We start from the raw sequence: 21,266 nt of genomic DNA on the forward strand, positions 1-21,266 counted from the left end.
GGAATTCGGTCCCGGGGTCCAGCTGGCCTCCGTCCTAAAGGTCAAAGTCACAGATCTTGACTGCAATCCCCACATGGGGGTAGGGCCAGCACCGACTGCAGCTTCCACAGACCTGCCCTGTCCCAGTTCCTGTAAGGCTCATGTCCAGCCTGTCCACGCAGCCGGGTCAGGAACGGCTAAAATGCCCGTGTCAGAGGGCCCGAGCCAAGCCCAGAGGGTCAGCGTCTTCTCAAGGCCATGGGCACATCCACGCTGGTGCAGAAATGGAACGTGGCCAAGACCCCTGGGCTGCCCAGGAGCACGTGACCACATGGGAGAGGGAACCCAGGCCACATGGTCAGTTTCTTTATTGAGGCTGCTCAGACCCCACAGAGAGGGTGGTGCAGGTCCCACCACGTTCCTACCCCACCCGCGTGAGGGTCCTGGAGCCCCACCAGGCAGCTACTCGGGGGTCCTGCTTCTGCTCTTCGGGGACCAGATGCTGGACAAGCGGAACCTGGGCTTCTTCCTCTGCTCCCCACCACTCCTCTGCAGGTCTGGGGGACAGACACAGATGGGTCACTCGCCCACCTGATGGCTAGTGCCCTGCGGCCTTCCCTGCCACCCACAGAGCCTCCCAGGCCCCAGCAGAGCCCAACCCTCTGCCCTCCCCGGGGGAACCACCGTGCGCCTGCCCTTAGAGTGTCCACTGGGTTGGGCACGGCTGGAGAGCAAAGCAGTCCCCTCACCCTGACCACAGGGCCATCCGTGCTTCTTGGATCCCTCAAGCGATGGGGAACTCACTCCCTTAGGGTGAGCCTGCCATGTGGGTCCCAGCACCCACTCCTACAGGAGGCCCAACTCCCCCGGGGTCCAGCCCAGCCTCGACCTCCCACGCCACCCAGTCACCCATCTTCCGGATCATGTTGTGCAGGATCTCGTCCTCCTGCTGCTCCCTGAAAGAGAACGGCCGTGAGGACCACGCCCGCGGCGGGCCTGCGCCCACCCAACACCGGGGCACCTGCCCTCTCACCCGCCCATAAGCCACACACTGGCACCACCCTCTCCCCTCCCAGGGCAGGTGCCTGCCCCCTCAGGGCCCAGCCCCTCAGCAGTGGCCTGGGGACAGGAGGGGCCTGGGTGCACAAGAGGCCTCGAGGGGGAGAAACTCGAATACAGGCCTCTGGCCCCACCTGCAAGGTGTACGTGGCGGGAATCCCCCTCCCGATGGGCTCCGCCCTCCCCTGGGCCCCAAGGCCCTGCCCTCCCCCGGGCTCCGCCCTCCCCTGGGCCCCAAGGCCCTGCCCTCCCCCGGGCTCCGCCCTCCCCTGGGCCCCAAGGCCCTGCCCTCCCCCGGGCTCCGCCCTCCCCTGGGCCCCAAGGCCCTGCCCTCCCCCGGGCTCCGCCCTCCCCTGGGCCCCAAGGCCCTGCCCTCCCCCGGGCTCCGCCCTCACCTGAGCCGGTCCTCATCCAGGAGGTCGATGATGTCACTGCGGTCATTGACGGTATTCACGTACTGGTTCAGCAGGTCCTGCTCCCGCTGCCGGTCCTGGGGGGACTTCAGAGCCTCTGCAGGGACAGCTGGTATCAGCCGTAGCCCTGCTGTCCCCACCCTGCTCAGGGACACAGTGACCCCACTCCCCAAGGGTCAGGCTCCTCCACTGGAGGAGGGGGTGGGGTCTTGGGGCCTATGGTGGGCTCTTGGCAACGCCGGTTGAATGAATAAGTGAATGTATGAATAAGTGAGTGAATGAATGAATGAGTAAACACACAGCCGTATCAGAGACTGGGCACTCACTACCCGCCCCCTGCACACATTAACTCAGTCCTCACAACAGCTGAAGGAGGCGGCGCTAGAACTGCCCCCACTTTGCAGGGATGAAACCCAAGCACAGAGAGGTTGAGTGACCCAGCCAAGGACACACAGCCAGGAAGTGGAGGAGCCGAAACTCCACCGCGGCTCGAGAGAGTGCGCCATGATCGCCTCCTCCTGGCAGCCACCCGTGAGAGGGACTTGGAAAGCCGCACCCGTACCCGCCTCCTGGGACTGAGCCCCCCTCACACTCCCTCCCACCTCCGCTGCCCTGGGCTCCACGCTGGGCGCGGGGGACGCACCCGGCTTGGCCATCAGCCGGCGCAGCTCCCCCTCGATGTCCAGCTGCTGCTCCTCCAGGCGCTGGTCCCTGGCCCTGCCGAGGTGACACGGATGTGAGCCCGGCCCGGCCACTGGCCTCCCCGCGCCAGACAGGCCCATGCGGGGAGGAGCGCTTTCCGGAGGCCTCAGGGGAACCACTCACTTGTACATCAGCTCAGACTCCAGCCGCAGCAGCAGCTGCTTCTCGTGGATGAGCCGGAACCAGTCCACCATGAGGGCATCCTCCGAGGCGTCTGCGGAGAGGGGCTGGCTGGGCACGGGGCAGGCGGGCCTGCGCGGGGGCGGGGCCGGGTCCCAGGGTGGAGCTGGCAGAGGGATTTGCGGAGGGGGTCCGCCCAGGGCTCACCCTCCTCGGCCGCACGCAGGCGCTTCTCCAGCTCCACACCCCGGAGCTCCAGGGCATCCAGCTGCCTCTCGATGTCCTGCACCTGCCGCTGGATCTCCTCCTGGGGCACGTAGTCAGGGTGCAGCTGGGGGTGAGGGCGTGGTGAGGGGGGTGGGGGCGGGGGGCCCCCCGGGGCTGAGCCCCTCACCCACCTGCACCCTAGCCTACTCACCCTGACCGGGGAGGGCACTGACTCGCCAGGCGGAACAGGGATGCCGGCCGGGCCCGAGGGCCTCCCTGGAGAAGGGGCAGGACAGGCCTCTTCAGGCACCAGGCCCAACGTGACCCAGGCGTGGTCTGGACGGGGGCCCGACCCCCCCACCCAGCCCCATCCTCCCGGGACACCCCCTGCACCCCGGCTTCCCTGCTGTACCCAGCAGGCTCCTGGGCAGCCCCGGCTGGTGTCCAAAGGGCGAGAGCTCACAGACAGACCCAGGCCCCGTCCCCGAAGTCCCTGTGCCCACCTGGGCCCCTGCCCTCCTCCAGGTCAGCAGCATCGGACACCCTGCCAGCACCCCGGCCACCCTTCCCACCAGCTGCCCGGAGCAAATGCTCCATCGTCGCCGAGCGTCTGCGGACTCAGGCACCAGGAGGCAGGTGAGGCCTCTGCTTAGTCCACTGTCCCTACCCTGAAAGGACCCGGGGCGCAGCCTCCTCCAGGTGCGCAAGGCTGCTCGCCCCCAGGCTCGTCTTCCCTCCATTCTAGGCTCCGTGGGCTCCTATACATCCTCCAAATCCCCGCCGGGCACATCCTCCTAGAGGAGCCCCCCTCATCTGCACCCCAAGGAGGAACCGGGCGGCGTGCCTGGGCTGACCTGGTTCACCCTGGGGAGGGGCTTTCTCCTCCTTCTTCCGGCTCCAGGCAGGGGCTTCCTTCCCCGAGGGCTCCGGCTGAAGCCAGCTGCCAGAAACGTCTAGGCTGGCAGGGACCGCCAGCTTCCTGCGGCGGGATGGGGACTGGAAGGGGGAGGGGGATGCAGCTGCCCACGGGTGGGGGACAGAGTCACATGTCAGGTCAGCAGGCCCGGCGCCCTCCCCCAACTGCTTCCCTGAGCTGGGCCCCCCCAGAGGGGCACCAACACGGGGGTCAGCCCTCAGCCACATCCTGCCCGACGGGAGGGGTCAGAATCCTGACCCTCAACAGCACACGGGGAAACGAGCCCAGTAGGTTGGTGACCTGTGCAAGGACGGCTGAGTGCTAAGAACAGACACGCACAGTCACGCACGTGCACAGGCATGCACACACGCGTTACACATACATACCCACCCGCCAGGACCACCAGCTCCCCTGGCCAAGCAGGGCCACTGCCCCCAAGGAGAGGACCACCTAGACCCGGGCTGTCTGGCTGGGGACGGCCGGGGGACTTCTGTCTGGCATTACCTAGGAGGCTGGCCCCGGCCGGGCCTGGTGTCCTGTCCACTCGCACAGGGGTCAGGGTGACGCGGACACCTGCCTCGGAGCTCCCAGAGACCTTCTGGGGTGCGTGACCCGCCCTCGGCTGTCCCAGGACCTGAGGCTCCTTCAGCTCCAGAGCCCTGAATGGAAGGCCAGAGGTCAGGGGAAGGGGGACAGGCTGCCCAGCACCCCGGTGCAGACAAGTCAGGGGGATGCATGCTGGCCCGAAGGAGGGGCCTCGTGGTGCCCCTCGGGCTCACGTCCCTGACTCTCCCACCTCCTGGAGCACAGGTGCATGTTGACAGGTGTGAGCACGTGTTCAGGTACCCACAGCCGATGCACACATGGGCACCGGCCCCACCCCTACCTGAGACCCCGAGCACGCGTGACGGACCCCCGCGGGGCACACACAGGGCAGCCGCCACGCACAGCGGACCCGGACCGATATGGGCTCAGTCGCCTGTGTGACCCCAGCGGCTGTGACCTCATCCACGGAAGGCTGCAGTGGCCTTCTCTCCCTCTCCATCCTAACTGAGCTTTCTGGGGGGGCCGTCCCCTCCCCACAGCGAATGGGGGTCCCAGCCCAGCACCGGGGTCAGGCCTGGTGGGCGCACACCAGCGAACGTGCTCGCATTCCCCGGGGCCTCCAGACTGGTTCAGAGCGAGGATACCGAGGGTCCTGATGGACCCTCCCTGACTTGCAAGTCCAGTTACACGAGGGCGCTTGGCCTGGGTCACTCAGGCCGGCAGGAACTGGTTTCTGTTTCTACAGCTGACACGCACGGCGAGATGTGCACACAGCCCTGCTGTGGATGTCAGTTGGTGGGTGTGTGTGTGTGCTGTCATTCACCTGCAAGCACGTGTGAAGCGCCTACTGTGTGCCAGGCCCTGTGCTTGCCCCGGACACAGGCTCCTGTGTGTACAAACCCACGGCACGAGCATAGGTCCAGCGCCCAGCAGACCACCCACCGCTCACCTCTCAGCGGGGCTTTTCTTCTCCACGGGCTTCAGGCGGGCCCTCCATCCTGCCGGCCCGTCCTCCTGGCCCTCCTGGGGGCTGGCACTCGGGCCTGGGTGGGGGTGAGGGGGGGTGGTCTGCTGGGAAAGGCTGCACCTCCCCCACCCCTTCTTCCTGCTGCCATCCCACCCTCAGGTACCCCTGTGGCCAACCTGGCTCCCGGGAAGGAGCCACTGGCTGAGCTGCGGACAGGATTCCACCCTGTGCTGTGTGTGCCTGGGAGATTCAATTCACTGCCCCTCTCTGGGCCCCAACTTCCCCTGCTGCCAAACAGGCAAGGGTATGGCGGTGAGCCCCAGGGATGCAGACCGGCTGTGTGTGGGGCGGTGATGACCTGCAGGCCTCCTTGGTGCAGGGGGGAGTGGCCTCCAGGCTGGAGGCTCAGCCACGGGAAAGAGTGGGAAGAATGCTTTGCGTGCTGCGTGCTGCCAGCTCAGTGATACCACGGGTGCCCCTAAGAGACAGCCCCAGCACCCAGAAAGGACCAACTCTGCAGTTCCGCAGAAAGTGTCCAAAACAGCCCAGGGCCCAAGGCCAGGGCAGTCAGGGGGGCTTCAGGGCCTTCAGAGCACAGGGCCACCGTCGCCAGGACAGGGCAGTGACGACAGACGCACACGGACAGCGGCGGCAAACCCCGCAGGAGAGGGGGGACTCCACAGAGTGCGGCAAAGCGGGAGGGCAGCACGCATGGGCACCGGCCCCACCCCTACCGGGCGCCATCACCAGGGAACAGCAGCGCGGCAGGGGCCGGGCCACGGGGCGCCCGGCAGGCGGGTGATGGTGACACAGGGTGACGCATCCCCAGGCGTGCGTCAGCAAACTGCAGGCCGGGGAGCAGAGTGGCCACGACGCACGGCGACAGCCTGGGTGCAGTGACCCCAGCTCCGCCCGTGACGTGGGGGCCCTTACCCTCGGCCCGCGGGGCCTCCGGCTTCAGCCTGGAGCCAGCACCCGCCCCGACGGCCCCTGAGGGTGCAGCCGAAGCTTTCCTGCCCGCCTGGGGCGGCGCGGACACCAGCGAGGTGCCGCCTGCACTCCGGGGGGCCGGCGGCGCGGTCCTCGCAGCGGGGCTAAGGGCCTGCGGAGACGCCGACTGTGGCCGCGTGGCTGCTGGACTTGCTCCTGGCCCTTCGGACCTGGGATGGGAGTTGGGCGCAGGGCCGGTGGCGAGGGCGGGCCTGTGGGTGAGGGCGCAGGTGTCGGGCATGGCTGCATCCGGAAGCCCCCCCACGACCCCCAGGCAGAAGCCCCTCAGCCTCCGCTGGCAGCTGCTCCCCAGTGCCCACCCTCCCCTCCCGAGGGATGAGGCGGGCTGTAGGCAGGCGTCACCCTCCTGTTCAAGCCCAGTATCGGCTGACATTAACACCCCCCCAGACCCACCGCGCCTAGGGCGCTGCCGTGGGGTCTGCCCCCCGGGGCCTCCCTCCTCCACCCACCCGCCTGCCCAGGAGCAGCTGGGCCTTCAGCATGGAGGCCGAGCTCCATCCTGAGCCTCATCCAGGAGGCCCGCACACGGCCACACTGCGTCCCCCCACGTGCGCACGTGCCGGAAGTAAGGCTGTCGACGGGGCCCCCGGGCACCTCCGCGAGCCAGGGCAGCTCCTCCGGGTGCCCCGGGCCCCTTATGCGACCAAGTTCTCTCCCCCTGCTCCTCCCCCATCCCAGGCTGGGCTCCCAGGAGGGGCTGGGCTCCCAGGAGGGGCTGGGCTCCCAGGAGGGGCTGGGCTCCCAGGGGGAGCTGGGCCAGATGCGCCCCCAGGGAGCACTCCCGGCAGAGTCCTTTACACACCCTCACTCCTGACAGCCTCGGACAGCCCTCAGCGCTGGGGTGGCAGGCGGGCCCGCTGTCCCCCGCCCTGTGCCCTCCCTGGGAGCCCCTGGCACCACCCGCTGGCCCGGCGGGGGTCACAGCATCAGCAGCTCCTAGCCAAGGCAGCGGGCGCAGCCCTGTCGCCAGCCCGGTGTGGAACCTTGCTGGGCGACTGTAGCAGGGCCAATGGTGTCCCCCCAGATTCCCACCCCCCAGAAGCTCAGGGTGTGACCTGATTTGGAAGCAGGCTCTTGGCAGGTAAAGTCAAGTTAGGACGAGGTCATCCTGGACTAGGGAGGCCCTGACACCGAAAACAAGCACGAAAAGGAGAGGACAGACGCACAGAGAGGAGGCCGTGAAGACAGAAGAGACGCGAGTCGAGGGCCGCGGGCGCCCCCAGGAGCTGGAAGAGGCAGAGGGAGCCCCCGCGGGCCTGCGGAGGGAGTGGCCCTGCCCACACCTGGAGCTCCAACTTTGGGCCTCCAGCTCTGTGAAGGAATAAGGTCCGCTGTTCCAGCCACCCAGGCTCGGTGCTGTGTCCAGCAGCCCCAGGACAGCAGCACGGCGACCCGCCTTCACCCCGTCACCCCGTCAGCTCCGTGTCCATTGTGCAGAAGGCACGAGGCCCTGGGCAGCCTGGGGGGCTCGGACCACCCCCGGCCTCAGTTTCCTCATCTGTGAAATGTGTCCTCACGTAGGACTGGGTGTGGCCAGGCCCCGGGCGGCAGCGTCACTGCACCCGTGCCCCCAAGCACGTCAGACCGGCTCTACAGTGTACAGCCGCGTCCCCGTCCTGCCGGCCACCTGGCACTCTGCTCCCTTGTCTACGTTGCCACATTTCCCAGGTGAGGACACTGTGGCAGGGCACAGGCAGCCCCGCCGTCACACAGCCCCGCAGGGCCAGAGCCCAGAAGCCCTCCCCGGCCGCCCCAGCCCCTCTGGCCTCCAGGCTCGCACCCCCTGCCCCTCCTTCTCCACCCACCTGCTGGGCGCCTGAGCGCCAGCTGCCCCCAGCTCGTGGAGGGCCTGGCGGAGGATGCTCAGCGCCTGTTCCCTGCTGCCGTCCCTGGAAGGAGCGTCCACCGCAGCTGGGGCCCCGCCAGCCGGGCCAGCACGGGGGGCGGCTCCAGGCGTCTGGAAGAACCTCTCCCGGGCCTGCTGCGTCCTGGAGGACGATGGGGTCCAGGCCGGGGCGCTCGCTGGGACCGGAGACGCTGGCCCTGAGCTGAGCTTGGTCTGAGGGGCTGCCCCTCGGGGGGTTACCCGGCCTTGTGGTGTGGCCGGGCGGGAGTCCCGGGCACTCGGGGTCACGGCGGAACGAGGGCTGCCTGCCGGCGACGACCACCCCGTCGGAGAGCTGTTGGTCACGTGAGTGCTGGCCTTGCCACCCATGGGGCCCACCGAGAGCCTGGCCCCGGCTGGGCTCCCCGCGTGGACGTGGGAGCAGGCGGTGGCCGGCGGGTAACCTTTGGCAGTCGGGCTGCCCACCGCGGGCTCCCACGCGGGCGGCCTGGCCTGTGGCCCTGCGTCTCTCTGCCCGCTCGCCTCCTGGGCCTTCTTCGGGGAGCCAGGGGTCTTGGAGTCCGTGGCCAGGGCTCCAGGCCGCCTGGGGGCCAAGCCCGGCAACGTGGGGCCAGCAGAGGCGGTTCCAGGGTGGTGGCCAGAGCAGACGAAGACGCCGGGCTCTGCTGTGGCCTTGTAGGCCCCCGAGTGCAGCGTGTTGGAGCACTGCTTACACCTGGGGTGGGCGGGGAAACCGGAGGGGGCTCCAGCCACAGGCGTGTTCCCTCCCGCCTCCCCAGGGCAGGCACACGTGGATCCCGGGTGCCCTCGTACGGGTGGCAGCTCACTCAACGCACACCTCTTCTCCCAGGCTCCCCCGGGGCCCTCATCAGGGCTGCTCATCCCATCAGCACGCACACGGGCCCACCTGAAGCAGCTCCGGTGGTACAGCCTCCCATCTGCCAAGTGCCGCTGTACAAGGTGCACGTGCTTCCCGCAGACGCCACAGGTGCTGCTGACAGAGCCAACCGCAGCCTGGCCCTGCCAGGGGAGCCATTGACAGGCCTGCCCCACCTTCCCTCCTCACGGCCGCCCCGTCAGAGATTCCACCGTACAGACCGGAGAGTGTTGGTCCCAGAGGAGGCCCGTGCCCAGGCCGCCCGACTCTGCGTGCAGGGTCTCCAGCCTGGCCCAAGGGCAGGGGGCTGGGGGCTGACTTTGGGGGTCTCCGGAGGCCAGGAGACAGATTCTGGCACCTCCTATTCCCACCCCAAGGTGCAGAAATCCTACCCAATCCCCAGTGCCCCGCCCCAAGTCATCACCCTGTCCCATCTCCACCTCTGAAAAGTGGGGCAACCGTACCTCACTTTCCAGGGCTGGCCTGGGAGTGAAAGACATGCCCACATGCTCTCCTGGCCCTACGGGGTGGGGGGTGGCCTAGGCAAGACACCCGCTCGGGGCCCTACTTGGCCTTCAGGGCCTCCCTGGCCTCGGTTTACCTATCTGTACAACGGGGATCATATCCTGACCACCACTTGGGGAGTCAGTCCAGGGGGCAGCTGAGGCCGTGTCTGAAACCTGAGGGGACCCCACCCCACCCTGGGCACTGTGGGTTAGGGACACACTCAGGCCCAAGAGCCCCACTCAGTAGAAGCTGGTGGAAAACCCAAGAACCAGAGGGAGGGCGGGCCAGGGTGCTTACAGCCTTCCGCTGGACGGTGGGGTTTGTGCTGACCGGAGACAGCGGCTGCCCCCGGGCTGGGGTGGGCGAAGGCCTGGCAGGTTGGGACGGGGCCTTCTTTCCAGACTGTTCCTCACTGGCGTCCGACAGGGGCCTCTTCACGCCGGCCATGCCCCCAACTGGCACGAGACATACAGAGTCAGGGGCCTCGGCCCCGCATGCTGGCTCTGAAAGACTCTGGGGCCACCCCGGTCCAGGTTCCCTGGAGGCACCAGTGCCCAGCCTGGGACCTGGAGCAGGGGGTGGGGATGGGCGGCCCCTGCTCTCTGGGGGCCGGGGAGGGGGGAGGGGTAGCCCCAGCGAGCATCCATTCCCAGCAGGGGCCTGGCCTGCCCCACCTCCTCCCCTCCCCTCAGAGAGCCCTGATCTGAGGTCAGGGAAAAGGCACTTTCTGTTTCTCCACCAAGCAGGGCTCTAAGGCAGGCTGGCCGCGTGCCCAGAGCGATTCCGGGGATTTCTAAGCCCGGGTGAGGCGTGTTGGGCCGGGACGGGGGCTGGCGCTCAGCTGCTGGCACACAAAGTGGCTGGAATGATGAAGCCAGGCCGGCCCCTCCCCTGCCCGGCCGCCAGGGCCAGCTGACCGTCAGCACCACGTGGGGGCCTCTGCGGCAGGGCCTGGGAGCCCACGCGGGTCAGCCGCGCCGCCCGAGGCAAGAGCTGTGCGCACAGAGAGGGAAAGGCGTGGAGCTGGCTGTCGGCCCAGTGGACAGGGAGGCTGACGGCTGAGCCTGCTCCAGCGGGGGCAATGGGAGGCCTGGGGGCCTGGACCCCGCTTTTCACGTGCAGTTCTCACTTGCAGCAGGACGTGGAGGAGGTGGCGGCACCGGCACCGGGGGCAGTGCTGGGTGCGGGCTGGGGGGCCGGGTGCGGACCCAAGAGGGAGGGCATGCAGGCACTCACTGGGGGAGCGCCCGTGGAAGTAGTTGTAGTACTGGGACACGTAGGTCAGAATGCTCAGCCGGTCGGGCACCTTCAGGGCCACCATGTCCTCGGCGTCCAGCAAGGCCGGGATGCCCAGCTGCTCCTCAGCCACGCGGAAGGCCTGGGGGGGCGTGGTCAGCGGGGTGGGCTGGGAGGCCCCTCCCCCACCTCAGCCAGGCCACCGGCTCCCACCCCACCCCTGCAGGGAAGGTGGGAGGGGCCCGAGGCCCGCATGGCCTCCCTGGCCTCGGTTTACCCGTCTGTACCACGGAGAGTACAGCCCAATCACAGGATTGAAGGAGCTCTGGGGCCCATCCCGGTGGGTCCTCGGTAACAGCAGCTGAGGCCACGGCCCGGTCCTGAGGGGGCCTTGCCCAGCTCGGGCTATCTGCTCTGGGACTTCAGCCCCAGGTCACCGTGGAGACCCCCTCAATGGCCCCCACACCCGTAAATCTGTACGGCCCTGGCCGACACCGACCTTACAGGTCAGGGGGCAGCTTTCTCCATGGGAGGAGCCTTCCCCAGCCCAGGGGAGACACCTGTGTCCTAGGAGACAAAGCCCGGCAAGGGACACTCACTGGGCAGGGGGTGGGGGTGGGGGTAGGGGTGTACTCCGTGCCCCGGGGGAGTATGCAGATCTCTGCTGCTGCTTCTTCCCCACCCCCGCCACAGCTGATTCCTCTGCCCTGACTCTGCAGTGGCCTGTGGAGGCTCCTCCCCCTCCCCTCCCTCCCTCCCCCCTCCCCTCCCCTCCCTCCCCTCCCTCCCTCCCCTCCTCTCCCCTCCCTCCCCTCCCTCCCCCATCCCCTCCCTTCCCTCCCTCCCTCCTCCCTCCCTCCCCTCCTCCCCTCCCTCCCCTCCCCTCCCTCCCCCCTCCCCTCCCTTCCCTCCCTCCCTCCTCCCTCCCTCCCCTCCTCCCCTCCCTCCCCTCCCCTCCCTCCCTCCCCCCTCCCCTCCTCTCCCCTCCCTCCCCTCCCTCCCCCATCCCCTCCCTTCCCTCCCTCCCTCCCCTCCTCCCCTCCCTCCCCTCCCCTCCTCTCCCTCCCTCCTCCCCCATCCCCTCCCTCCCCTCCCCTGCCCTGCCAGCCCAGCAGGGCTCCTGCCTTCACACTCTAGCCCTCCCCTAAACTACCACGACCCCCACCTCAATCTTTGTGCGTCTAAGACAAGGCCCCTGGGCTCCCAGACCCCAGGCCCCAGCAGTGACCACCCCGCCACACTAGGATCAAAGCTCTCCTATTGCCTCTGACTCCTTCAAAATATCGACTTGGCCAAAAAGTTCATTTGGGTTTTTCTGTAGGATCTTATAGTAAAACCTGAACGAACTTTTCAGCCAACCCAATATACCCAGAAGCTGGCCACTCCGGCCGCCAGCGCCGGCCCCCTAACCCCACCCTGCTCTCTGCACAGAGCCTGTGGAACCGGAGCGCTCCTATAGCACAGCAGCCTTCAGAGAAGAAGCCAAGTCCCCCCACACCCCAGCCTCCCCGCCGCCCATCCACCCTCGTCCCAGCCTCCACCCCAGCCACCCGCCCCTCTGCTCCTGCCGTACCCACAAACTTGGTGCCCTCCAGCCCCAGAGGCTTCACCCCGGCAGCCCCCTCTCCTTGTCTTCACCCAGCGTCCCTGCCCCTCACCACGCCCCCACCCCACCTCTTCCCCGCGGCTCCCGTTCCTGCCCACACGCTAGCCGTGCTCAGCGTGGTCCGACGACCCTGTCACGGTGGACACACCCTACTCGGAGCCATCCACGCGTGGCTAGCGAGTGCCTGAAACGCGAATGTGCCATTTTATTTCATCTCAGTTGAGTTAAATTTAACTTCCACTCGCCAGCGCGGCGGGTGCTGCCCCCAGACTCGCAGACCTGACGGGGGCGGGCATCCTGCTCACGGCTGCACCCCAGCAGGGACCACAACGGAAGCGCAGAGAACACGGGCCAAGTTTCTGGGCATCAGCCCCGTGGGGTCATGGAGCTCATTTTGCAGCAGGGAAGCTGAGGCCGGCTAGGACTTGAACCCAGCCAGCCTGAGAGCGGGTCCATCCCAGGACCCACCCGGGGGCCCTGCCGCAGAGCCACCTCTGAGCCTGCTCTGCCTTGGGTGGGAAGGAGGGTCCGGCCCTCCCCTCCCCTCCCCACTGAGAAAAAGAGGGACCAGGAGGCCTGGCTACGAGATCTGGGGCTGTTCTGGGGAGCTGGGGTTGCCCAGCTCGGGACAGGCCGTAGAGCCCAGCGGCGAGTGCCCGGCCTCCCCCTGCCCCCCTGTGGGCAGCAGTGACTCTGCGGCTACCCCGGGGGAGGTTGTGCCCACTCGGGTCCCTGGGACACAGGCTGGGGACGGCGCAAACCGGGCCGAGAAGGCACTCACCAGTTTGTTGTTCTCGTAAATGTTTTCCTTCCTGAGGGCATCGAAGTTTCTGGAAAATTTAAACACAAGTGTTCAAAGTAGCTCAGGGTCCAAGAAGGGAGGGGCCACAAGGGCCTCAGAGGTCATCTTGCCCAAAGGGGGAAACTGAGGCCAGGGGTGGAGCAGTGAAGGTACGAGGTCACACAACGACCAAGAGGAGGGTAGGGCTGGGCACCAGGCCTCAGGTTCTGGCCCTGCTCTGGGCCCGGGGATGCCGTCCAGCACCTCCCGAGACCTGGACCCCAACGGCCCACACAGGCCCTCAGCTGCAGACTCCACCCCTCGCCCTGCAGAGGCCGAGCCCCACCTCTGCGCCGCCCAGTTAGGTGTAGCTGGAAGCAGGCCCTGGGTGGCCAGCTCAGGGTGGGCTGCTTCCCCCTGGGCAGCTCACGGGCCTGGTGGGTCACGGGAGGCCGATGTCCTGGAGTTGAGGGGCTCCTGTGGGCGGAGCTCCACGCTGCCCACTGGTCAGGGCGAGCCGGGCCCTCGTTCCACCTCCTGGTTCCCACTACTTGCTTTATTTACCCAGTGCCTCCCATGAGCGCTGCTGTGCTCAGCTCCTTAAAAGTACCAACTCGCACCTGCAGGCGCCGTCAATGCCCACCTCTCACAGGTGAGGCGATGTGGCAGAGAGGCTCCGTGACTTGCCTGAGGTCACACGGTGGGAAAACAGGACCAGAGCAGCGCCTCAGCCCCAGCGTCCAGGCGTTTGGGGGTCGAACGTGCCCACCAGGTGCCCAGCCGTCCTCCCGAGGGGGCAGACCCTCAAGGCTGAGAATATTAGAGCCCCGGGTGCCTCCCACACACACTTGACCATAGGGGTGCAGGGGCCCCAGGCCCGGCCAGAATGGTAGGCCTCCCCGGAGAGGCCAGGAGCACAGCGATGGTTCCAAAAGGAGGCGAAGCCCAGCGCCAGCTCCAGGCCGGTCCCGGCACTCCACACACACGCCCCGCACAGCACACCCGGGAGGACGCTCTGACCGGAAAACAGCCAGACCCCAGCAGGCGGCCGGCCCAGCGCGGGACGTTCGGCTACGCGGCCCAACGCCTTCAGGTGGGCTGGTTAAATACAGATCTGTCTGTCTGTTCATGTGCTGGGCGGCAGCCTTGCCGCTTTGGGGTCAACTGGCTTGTTCCGGAAGCCTCGGAGAGGGAGAGAGAGCTGGGGGCGGGGCAGGGGGGCCGCATCCCGACTCATCCCGGCCGTGCTGTCTGACCCGGGCGGGCCCCCTCTTCTCTTGGGGCCTCAGGGTCCCCATCTTAAGAGGGTGACCACAGCTTCTCATGGTGAATTCGAGGGCGCTGGCCCAAGGCCGGGCAGGTGGCAGGCAGAGCGGGGAGGGGAGACCTTGCGGCCACCTGGCCTAGGATGGCCTGGCTCCCAGCCCTGACCGTGCACTGACCCCACCTCCCTGACCCTGCAACACCCCCGGGAGGCCTATTACACAGATGAGCAAACTGAGGCTGGGGCAGCGGCTGGCCCTTGGCCAGACATTGGGGGTGGGAGGAGGACAAGGGCTGCGGTTTGCCCACCTCCCGCCTCAGGGGCCCCATCGGCCTCCAGCTGCCGTCCATCAACCTGCCCGGCTCTTTGGGAAACCTCCCAGTTTCCGCCTGGACCACCTCCCAGGTAACGTGTTCCAGATGTGAGACCACCCCAGGAGAACAGAGGGTGCTTTGTGCCCGGGACAGGACGGCGGACAGACCCGTCTGCGGGGGACAAATGACCGGAAGAGTGGGCGGGTGGGCGTGGCAGCCCGGCATCCAGCGACGGCCATGGGCACGTGGAGTGGCTGGGCTCCGTCCGCCGCCCCGGGGGCTCTCAGCCGTGCGGGCCCCTCCATCCTCAGCGACTGGGGTCTCGGGAGCGCCTCTCCCTCCCTCCCCCCACCACCTCTTTGAAAGCTCAATCTCTTCTCCAGACCTACCCAGGGTCACTGACCGAAACGGCCGTGTCCTCAGCAAGATGCCCGGCGCTGGAGGGCAGGATAACAAGGTCTGTTTTGTCTCCAAACAAGAAGGAGAAGGAAGCCCTCTGCCCCCCGCGTTGGCCTCGGTCCCCCCGGGGGCCGCAAGGGCTCCGTCTTGCGATCTGGGGCAGCCAGCTGCCCCCAGCGCCCTCTCCGCCTGCAGACCCAGAGTGAGGGTCTCAGGGCTCAGCGTAAACTGGGGCACCCACGACGCAGTGCCAGCCCCCCTGAGCAGGGTCAAAGGCACGATGGCCAGAGGGTGCAGAACTGCCCTTCCACTCAAGTTCAAGGAACACCACCCTCAGCACCAAAGCCAAGCTGCCTCCCAGGACCCGCAAGGCGCCATGGCTGGGCCGGACTACCCTGGCCAGTCCTAGGACTACCCCGCCCCTCCCAGCCTGAGCTCCCTCCGCGCGCCCCCGGGGCCTTGGCTCGCTGCTCCCTGTGCCCAGAGTGGCCCTGCCCATCTCCCGAGGCCTGAGCTCACGTCCCCTCGGCAGGGGGTTCCGCCAGCATCAACTTGGTCCCTGAGAGCTGCGGGCCAGAGCTCTGAGGCCAGCAGAGACGGGTGAGGGGTCAGAGCTGCCTCGCAAATCCCCTCTGAGAGCGCCAAGGAGGGGCCCGCCCGTCCCCGTCAGGAAGTCCACAGGACCAGGTTTCCGCCAGCAGGCGACCCCCCGGTGGGATGGGCTGAAGTGTCCCCCAAAAGAGGCCCGATGGAGTCCTAACCCCCACAACCTCAGGACGTGACCTTATTTGGAAACAGGGCCTTTACAGAATCAAGTTAAAGTGGGCCACTGGGGGGCCCTAATCCAAAATGACTGGTGTCCTCACACACAGGGGAAATTTGGACGCAGAGATGTGCAGAGAGAGAGGACGGGGCAGAGGCCTGGGGAGCAGACAGCGTCTGCACACCCAGGGCGGAGGCCCCAGAAGGAAGCAGCCCTGCTGACACCCGCCCTGGGCTCCTGGACGGAACGGGTGGAAGACTCCTCCTGTCGTCTCAGCTGCCCATTTGCAGGACCGTGATCAGCAGGCCTCGCGGGCTGACACCTCGGGCTGACCTCAGGGAGGCGGCCGGCTTGCGTTTAAGGCCTTGCGGGATCAAACTGCGTCAGCACCTTCATCTGAGAACCTGCGCACCGGCGGGCGGGGACCCAGGGCACCTGCCCCACGTAGATCATTTTTTCAGGTGAACTCCTGTATTTAAAATCAGGGATATTCTTGGAATTCCCTGGTGGTCCAGTGGTTAAAACTCCGCGCTTCCACTGCAGGGGGCACGGGTTCGATCCCTGGTCGGGGAACTAAGATCCCACAAGCCGCTTGGTGTGGCCAAAAATAAAAATAAATAAATAAAAATCAGGTGTGCTCTGCTCCGACCCCAAGGTACCTGCCTGGGGCCAGGCACACAGCTGGCACTCTGTGAACGCTGCCGATGAGGTAGTTTGTCCAGGGCTTGCTGAGCGGGGGGCCTTCGGGGGCGTTTGTTTACTCTTCCGGCACCGGCCTAATGAATGTGCTCACTGGGTCTGTGCGCCCTGCCCTGGCCGGCGCCGGGCCTGGCTGAGAGAGCCCGAGGCACGCACGGCCCCTCCCGGCCTACTTCCCGCCGGCCACAGCTGACCAGGGCTGCTGACCTCCTCCTGCCCCCAACGCCTCGGGGGCTCTTGGGAATGTGTACCCCCTTCCAAATTCCTGGAGAGCGACCTCACGCTGTTTATTTCCTGGAACTAAATGCAACTACATGGGGGTGGGTGCTGGGACTGGGGGCGGAGTGGGGTGCGGGGGGAGATGACAGAAGCCCAGCCTCTTTTCCAGGCATCCCCAGCACATCTGGAGTTAATCCCACCGGGAAGGGGAGCAGAGAAGGTGAGAGACAGACAGACAGACAGAGAGGCTGAAATACAGATGGAGGGAGACATGGGTACCAAAGTGCCCAGAGATGAGACAGGAGAGCCCAAAGGGCAGAAGTGCGGGGGCGGGGCTCAGGGACAGAGACACCAAGGCAGACACCCTGCAAGAGGCCAGGGGAGAGGGAGGACAGAGCCAGGGAGGAGTGGACGGAGGAGGTGCCCGAGGCGAGGCGGGGAGGAAAGGTCCCCCCTGCTGTAGGCCTTCCTCAGGCTGGCGCAGACCCCGACCCCAACCCCAGGGCCCAGCCAGGAGGGGTCAGCCCGGGGCTCCTGCCGTGGCCTAAGGGGGAGTCATGGGGGCGCTGGGCCCGAGCCCCTTTGCAGCCACAGGCCCTCAGGCCAAGAACAGAGGCCTCTGTCCCCAGGCAGCTTCCTGCTGACCACGAAGCCAGCGTCGGGGGGAGGCCAGCCTGTACCCAGGGCCCAGCCCCCTCTGCTCTGGCCCAGAAAGCAGCTTCTGGGTGCGGGCCTCTGGGGGTGAGTCTCCTGACACCCCACGACGGGCGCGTCTCCAAGAGCAGCCAGGGAGCCACCCCCAACTTGTGGCCCAGCCTGGCGGGGACCCCAGAGCTGCAGGGAAAGGTCAGGTCACCCCCCACGGGACTGAGGAGTGGGGGAGGCCCAGCGAGTTTACACAGAACCCACTTCCTAAGCCCCGACCCCTCTGCGGCTCCCACAGAGGGCCGGGCTCCAGCACCCCTCCCACCCCAACGGCCCTGGAGAAGGAAGCCCAGCCCCTGCCTCTGGGAAGGGCTGCGGCCCTGGCCCTGGCGTCTGGCCTGCCCACCCTCCTCCCGCCCTCCCGGCCTCCTGGAGCTTCAGTCCCTCCTGGTCTGGCTAGAGGGGAAGGAACACTCCAGCCCCACAGGTTTACTGCCGGGAGCAGGAAGGCTGTGTTTGTTTTGAGCAGTTCCTGCTCTCACCTGGCTGCTGGGCTGCTCAGGCGGATGTGGTGTCACTGGGGAAACAGACCCTGCGGGCGGGCGGGCACCTCCAGGCCCATCTGAGAAACCTACAGCTATGGGGTGGGCACCTACAGCTATGGGGTGGGCACCTACAGCTATGGGGTGGGCCTGGCGGGCCGGCCAGGGGCGGGGATGGGCCGGGCGGATCCCTGGGTGAGCCTGAGACCCGCACACCTGTCCATGTCCCCGGTGGTGTGGGGCAGGGGGGGCGACCACTGCAGGGCGCAGGTAAACTCGCAGATCCCGGTGGACAGAGCCAGCAGGAGGACAGCCAGGCAGCTGGAGCTCCCACCCGGCAGGCTCAGCGCCCAGCTCCTCTTTCACGGCCGCTCCCCTCCACTGGGGGCCAGGAGGAAACAGGCTCACAGGAGCAGAGAAAGGGAAGGACTTCCTGGTGGCAAAGCTAGGAGTCAGGGAGACAGGATGTCCACTTTCCTGCTGCTGGAGGGTCTTCACAGGATGGGGGGGGGCTGGGGGTGAGTGTCACCGGGTCTGAGCTCGGGGGCTCCCCCGGGAGCACGGCCACCCCACGAGGTTCCTGCGTGTTTCCTCCCCCTCGCGCAGCACTGGGGGCCGGTGGGGTGGCTCAGGGCTTCTCGGTGCGACCACCCCTCCCCCAGCCACCAACATGCCCAGAGGCATCGCCGGGACCAGAGGTGGCGGAGGGGTATCTAAGGCATAGACACGGGCCCGTGACACACATGGGCCCACACACACGGGATTCGACCAGCCAGTATCTGTGGAGCCCCTTCTGGGCCCCGCCACGTATGGGAGCCTGACTGGTTCTCCGCAAACTGGGCGCCTTAGAATAACAGACGTTTATTCTGTCCCTCCCAGCCTGGAGACCAGAAGTCTGACATCAAGGTGTGAGCAGGGCCAAGCTCCCTGTGGAAGCTCAGGGGCAGACTGTATTCCTTGCCCCTCCCAGCCTCTGGTGGCCTTCCCTGACTGTGGCCACGTGCCTCCATCTCCGCCCCCGTGGCCTCCTCCTCCCCTTGCCTGCTGCTCCCAGGCACCTGCAGAGCCCTCACCTGGCAGCAAGGGCCATACTTGCTGGGCCCCAAGAGGACCTCCCTCATCCACAGACCTCCGACTGCGTGCTGTCAACTACCGAGCGCTTGTCACGTGCCAGACGTCGTCCAGGCACCGGGGACACAGCAGTGAACAAAGCAGACAGATGTCCCCACCCTCTGGAGCCGAAAGTCCAGTGGGGGCAGGTGACCAAGCCAGCAGTGAGTGCGATAACTTCCCCGCCGAGTGCGAGGGTGCGGCCGCCTCCTCCCGTGTCCTCCCTGCCCAGCCTTCCCCACCCTCTGGAGCTGCCTGAGCTTCTGTTCCTTTATCTGTTTGCTGTCTGTTCCCAAAGCGTCCCTCCCCGAGGCAGGGGCCAAGGCCACAGTGCTGCGCATACAGCAGGCGCTCAATAATGGTTATGTGAACTGCTGTAAGACACCAGCTTGTGCCAACACGTGGACACACCCACATGTGCACGCCTGTCATCACCCGCCGCGGGCAGTGCGTGCTGGGACAGGTGCGCGCGCGCGCGCGCGCACACACACACACACACACACACACACACACACACACAGGCCTCTAACCCCAGCACAGCTGGGAACAGATGGAAGCTCCCGGGGCTCGGAAAGGCCCCAAATCTCCATTTACACCCGCGCGGAGTCCTGAGGTTGCTGGCCTGGCAGAGGGCGGCACCCTCCTTCCCGCCAACGGCAGACTTCTCCTGCTGACCCGGTGCGGGCTGCCTGGGGTCAGCCACCAGCCAGCCTCCCGGGGACCCTGCCTGCCCCAGGCTCCACTGCCAGTCCGTCTCCCAGTCTCCCAGTCTCCATGACCACGCGCCCCAGCCCCCCACAATCAAAGCTCAGCTTCGGGTGTTCAGAGGGTAAACGCATGCTGCCCCGATATCTGGCTCTGAGGGCAGCTAAGGCAAATCCGAGGCAGGGAGCAGAGAGGGCTCCCGGCGGCTGCACAGATGCATTTCACAACCCCAGGCGGGAGGAGGAAAACCCTGCAGGCCTCTTTCTTAAGACTAGCTTCCCCATAGAGGGCGGTGCTTGGGGACAATCCCTGGGGGTACAGCGGACATCTGGGTGCAGGGGAGGAGCCCCATGTACCAGCCCTGGTTCTGCCTGACATGCTCTGTGTCCTGAACAAGGCTGTCTCCTCTCTGGGTCTCAGTTTCCCCGTCTATACAGCAAGAGGCCCAAGGGCGGCATTGAGAAGGTGCTGCCTCTGGCTGCTCCCAGCCAGAGCCCTTCCTGGCAAACACGCTCCACCTACCCCTGGTTCCAGCCATGACTTCTCAGGAGAACACTTTTAACATTTAACAAACAGCATGCTTTTTCCAGGAGGCGTCTTCCAAGGACACCCTTCCTGAGCGTCCATCCGCCCAGCCCAGGCACCCTCCCTGGCAGCTTTACTCATTGTGAATTCTCACGAGGCAGGGGGGCCAGGGCCTCACAGCACAGAGCTGTCCCAGCAAGCCGGGTCCCAGTCCCAGCCAAAGAGCGTCTGCTGAGTGAATAACAGACGGAGCGGGTCCAGGGCGGGGACAAGATCTGGCAACAAGGCAGGGCCAACCTCCCAGCCTCGACCCCTAGACCCTCCTGGGGGGAGACGACCTAGCCCCCTCCCCTCCCCACCTCCCATCTTATGCCCCATCACCCTAGGGTAAGGAGGCCCGGCCAAGGGGACCTGGGGGGTGGGTGTCTCAAGCTTCCTGCTCTGCATTGGCCCCCTCCCCCGCAGTGACCCTGGGCTGCATTCCTAAAGGTGCCGGAACAGGCTGGCGGACGGCCAGTAAGTACCACACAGTAAGACCCGAGTGCCCCCCAGCCCCTGATCTGGTAGGTAAGTCCCAGGACAGTGGGGATCTCTGCAGAATATGCTGGCCCTTTCCCAGGGAGACCGACGGGGAGGGCTGGCTGTGGCCGGAGCCCAGGACGCTGGCCTGAGTCATGGACTGACTAAGCCAGCGGGGGCGGCCGGACGTCCTGGCTCCGGCCCAGCTCCACTTGGTGGCCGGGCAAACTGAGGCCCTGCAGGGGCCACGGGGCGGGCGTGCCTGCAGGGTCCGGCTCCGCCCGGCCCCGGAGCGTCCCACCAGGCCCCGGGCCGGGAGTTCTGACCGCGGCCCATTGCCCCGCCTCCCGTCCGAGCAGCCTGGCCTCAGTTTCCCCGCCGGAGGCCGGCGCGCGGGGAGCGGGCGCACTCACATGAGGTCGGGCCGGTGGCGGTGCAGGATGGCGCAGAAGGCCAGGCCGTCGCGGAACGACGTGGTCATGTTGGTGATGCTCACGTCCCGGTAGCCCTCGCACTGCTGCCGGCACCACTGCTGCAGCGCTGTGATGGCCGCCATGAGGGCAGCGGCGTCCGCCCGGCCGGCGCCGGGGCTCCGAAAGCGCTCCCGGGGGCTGCGGCCCGGCCCGAGCCCGGGGCAGACGAGGAGCCCGCCCCAGAGCGCCGGGAGGACTACGAGCCGGCGTGAGCGCGGCGGGAGTCGGCCGCCAGCCCCTGCCCCCGGCAAGGCCGCGCCTCCGCCACCACAAGGCCCCGCCCTCCAGGCGCCGCTCCTCCCTGCCACGCCCCCGC

The 21,266-nt window shown here is 67.1% G+C and overlaps 1 protein-coding gene across 1 annotated transcript; it reads right to left on the reverse strand.

The window, feature by feature from the left end:
• Positions 1 to 441: 441 nt before the first annotated feature.
• On the reverse strand, positions 442 to 21,033 carry MICALL2 (MICAL like 2). The gene is made up of 17 exons (XM_065892273.1): positions 20,891 to 21,033; positions 12,774 to 12,822; positions 10,387 to 10,528; positions 9,412 to 9,605; positions 8,674 to 8,780; positions 7,726 to 8,481; positions 5,822 to 6,111; positions 4,892 to 4,985; positions 3,874 to 4,055; positions 3,335 to 3,499; positions 2,692 to 2,756; positions 2,481 to 2,604; positions 2,277 to 2,367; positions 2,095 to 2,168; positions 1,434 to 1,548; positions 881 to 935; positions 442 to 510 (listed from the first exon to the last, which is right to left on the reverse strand). Exons 1-17 carry the CDS (start codon positions 21,031 to 21,033, stop codon positions 442 to 444), a joined length of 2,715 nt encoding a protein of 904 aa, XP_065748345.1.
• Positions 21,034 to 21,266: the final 233 nt, after the last annotated feature.

The sequence above is a fragment of the Phocoena phocoena genome, chromosome 15 (assembly GCF_963924675.1).
Source record: "Phocoena phocoena chromosome 15, mPhoPho1.1, whole genome shotgun sequence".
Classification (NCBI taxonomy): domain Eukaryota; kingdom Metazoa; phylum Chordata; class Mammalia; order Artiodactyla; family Phocoenidae; genus Phocoena; species Phocoena phocoena.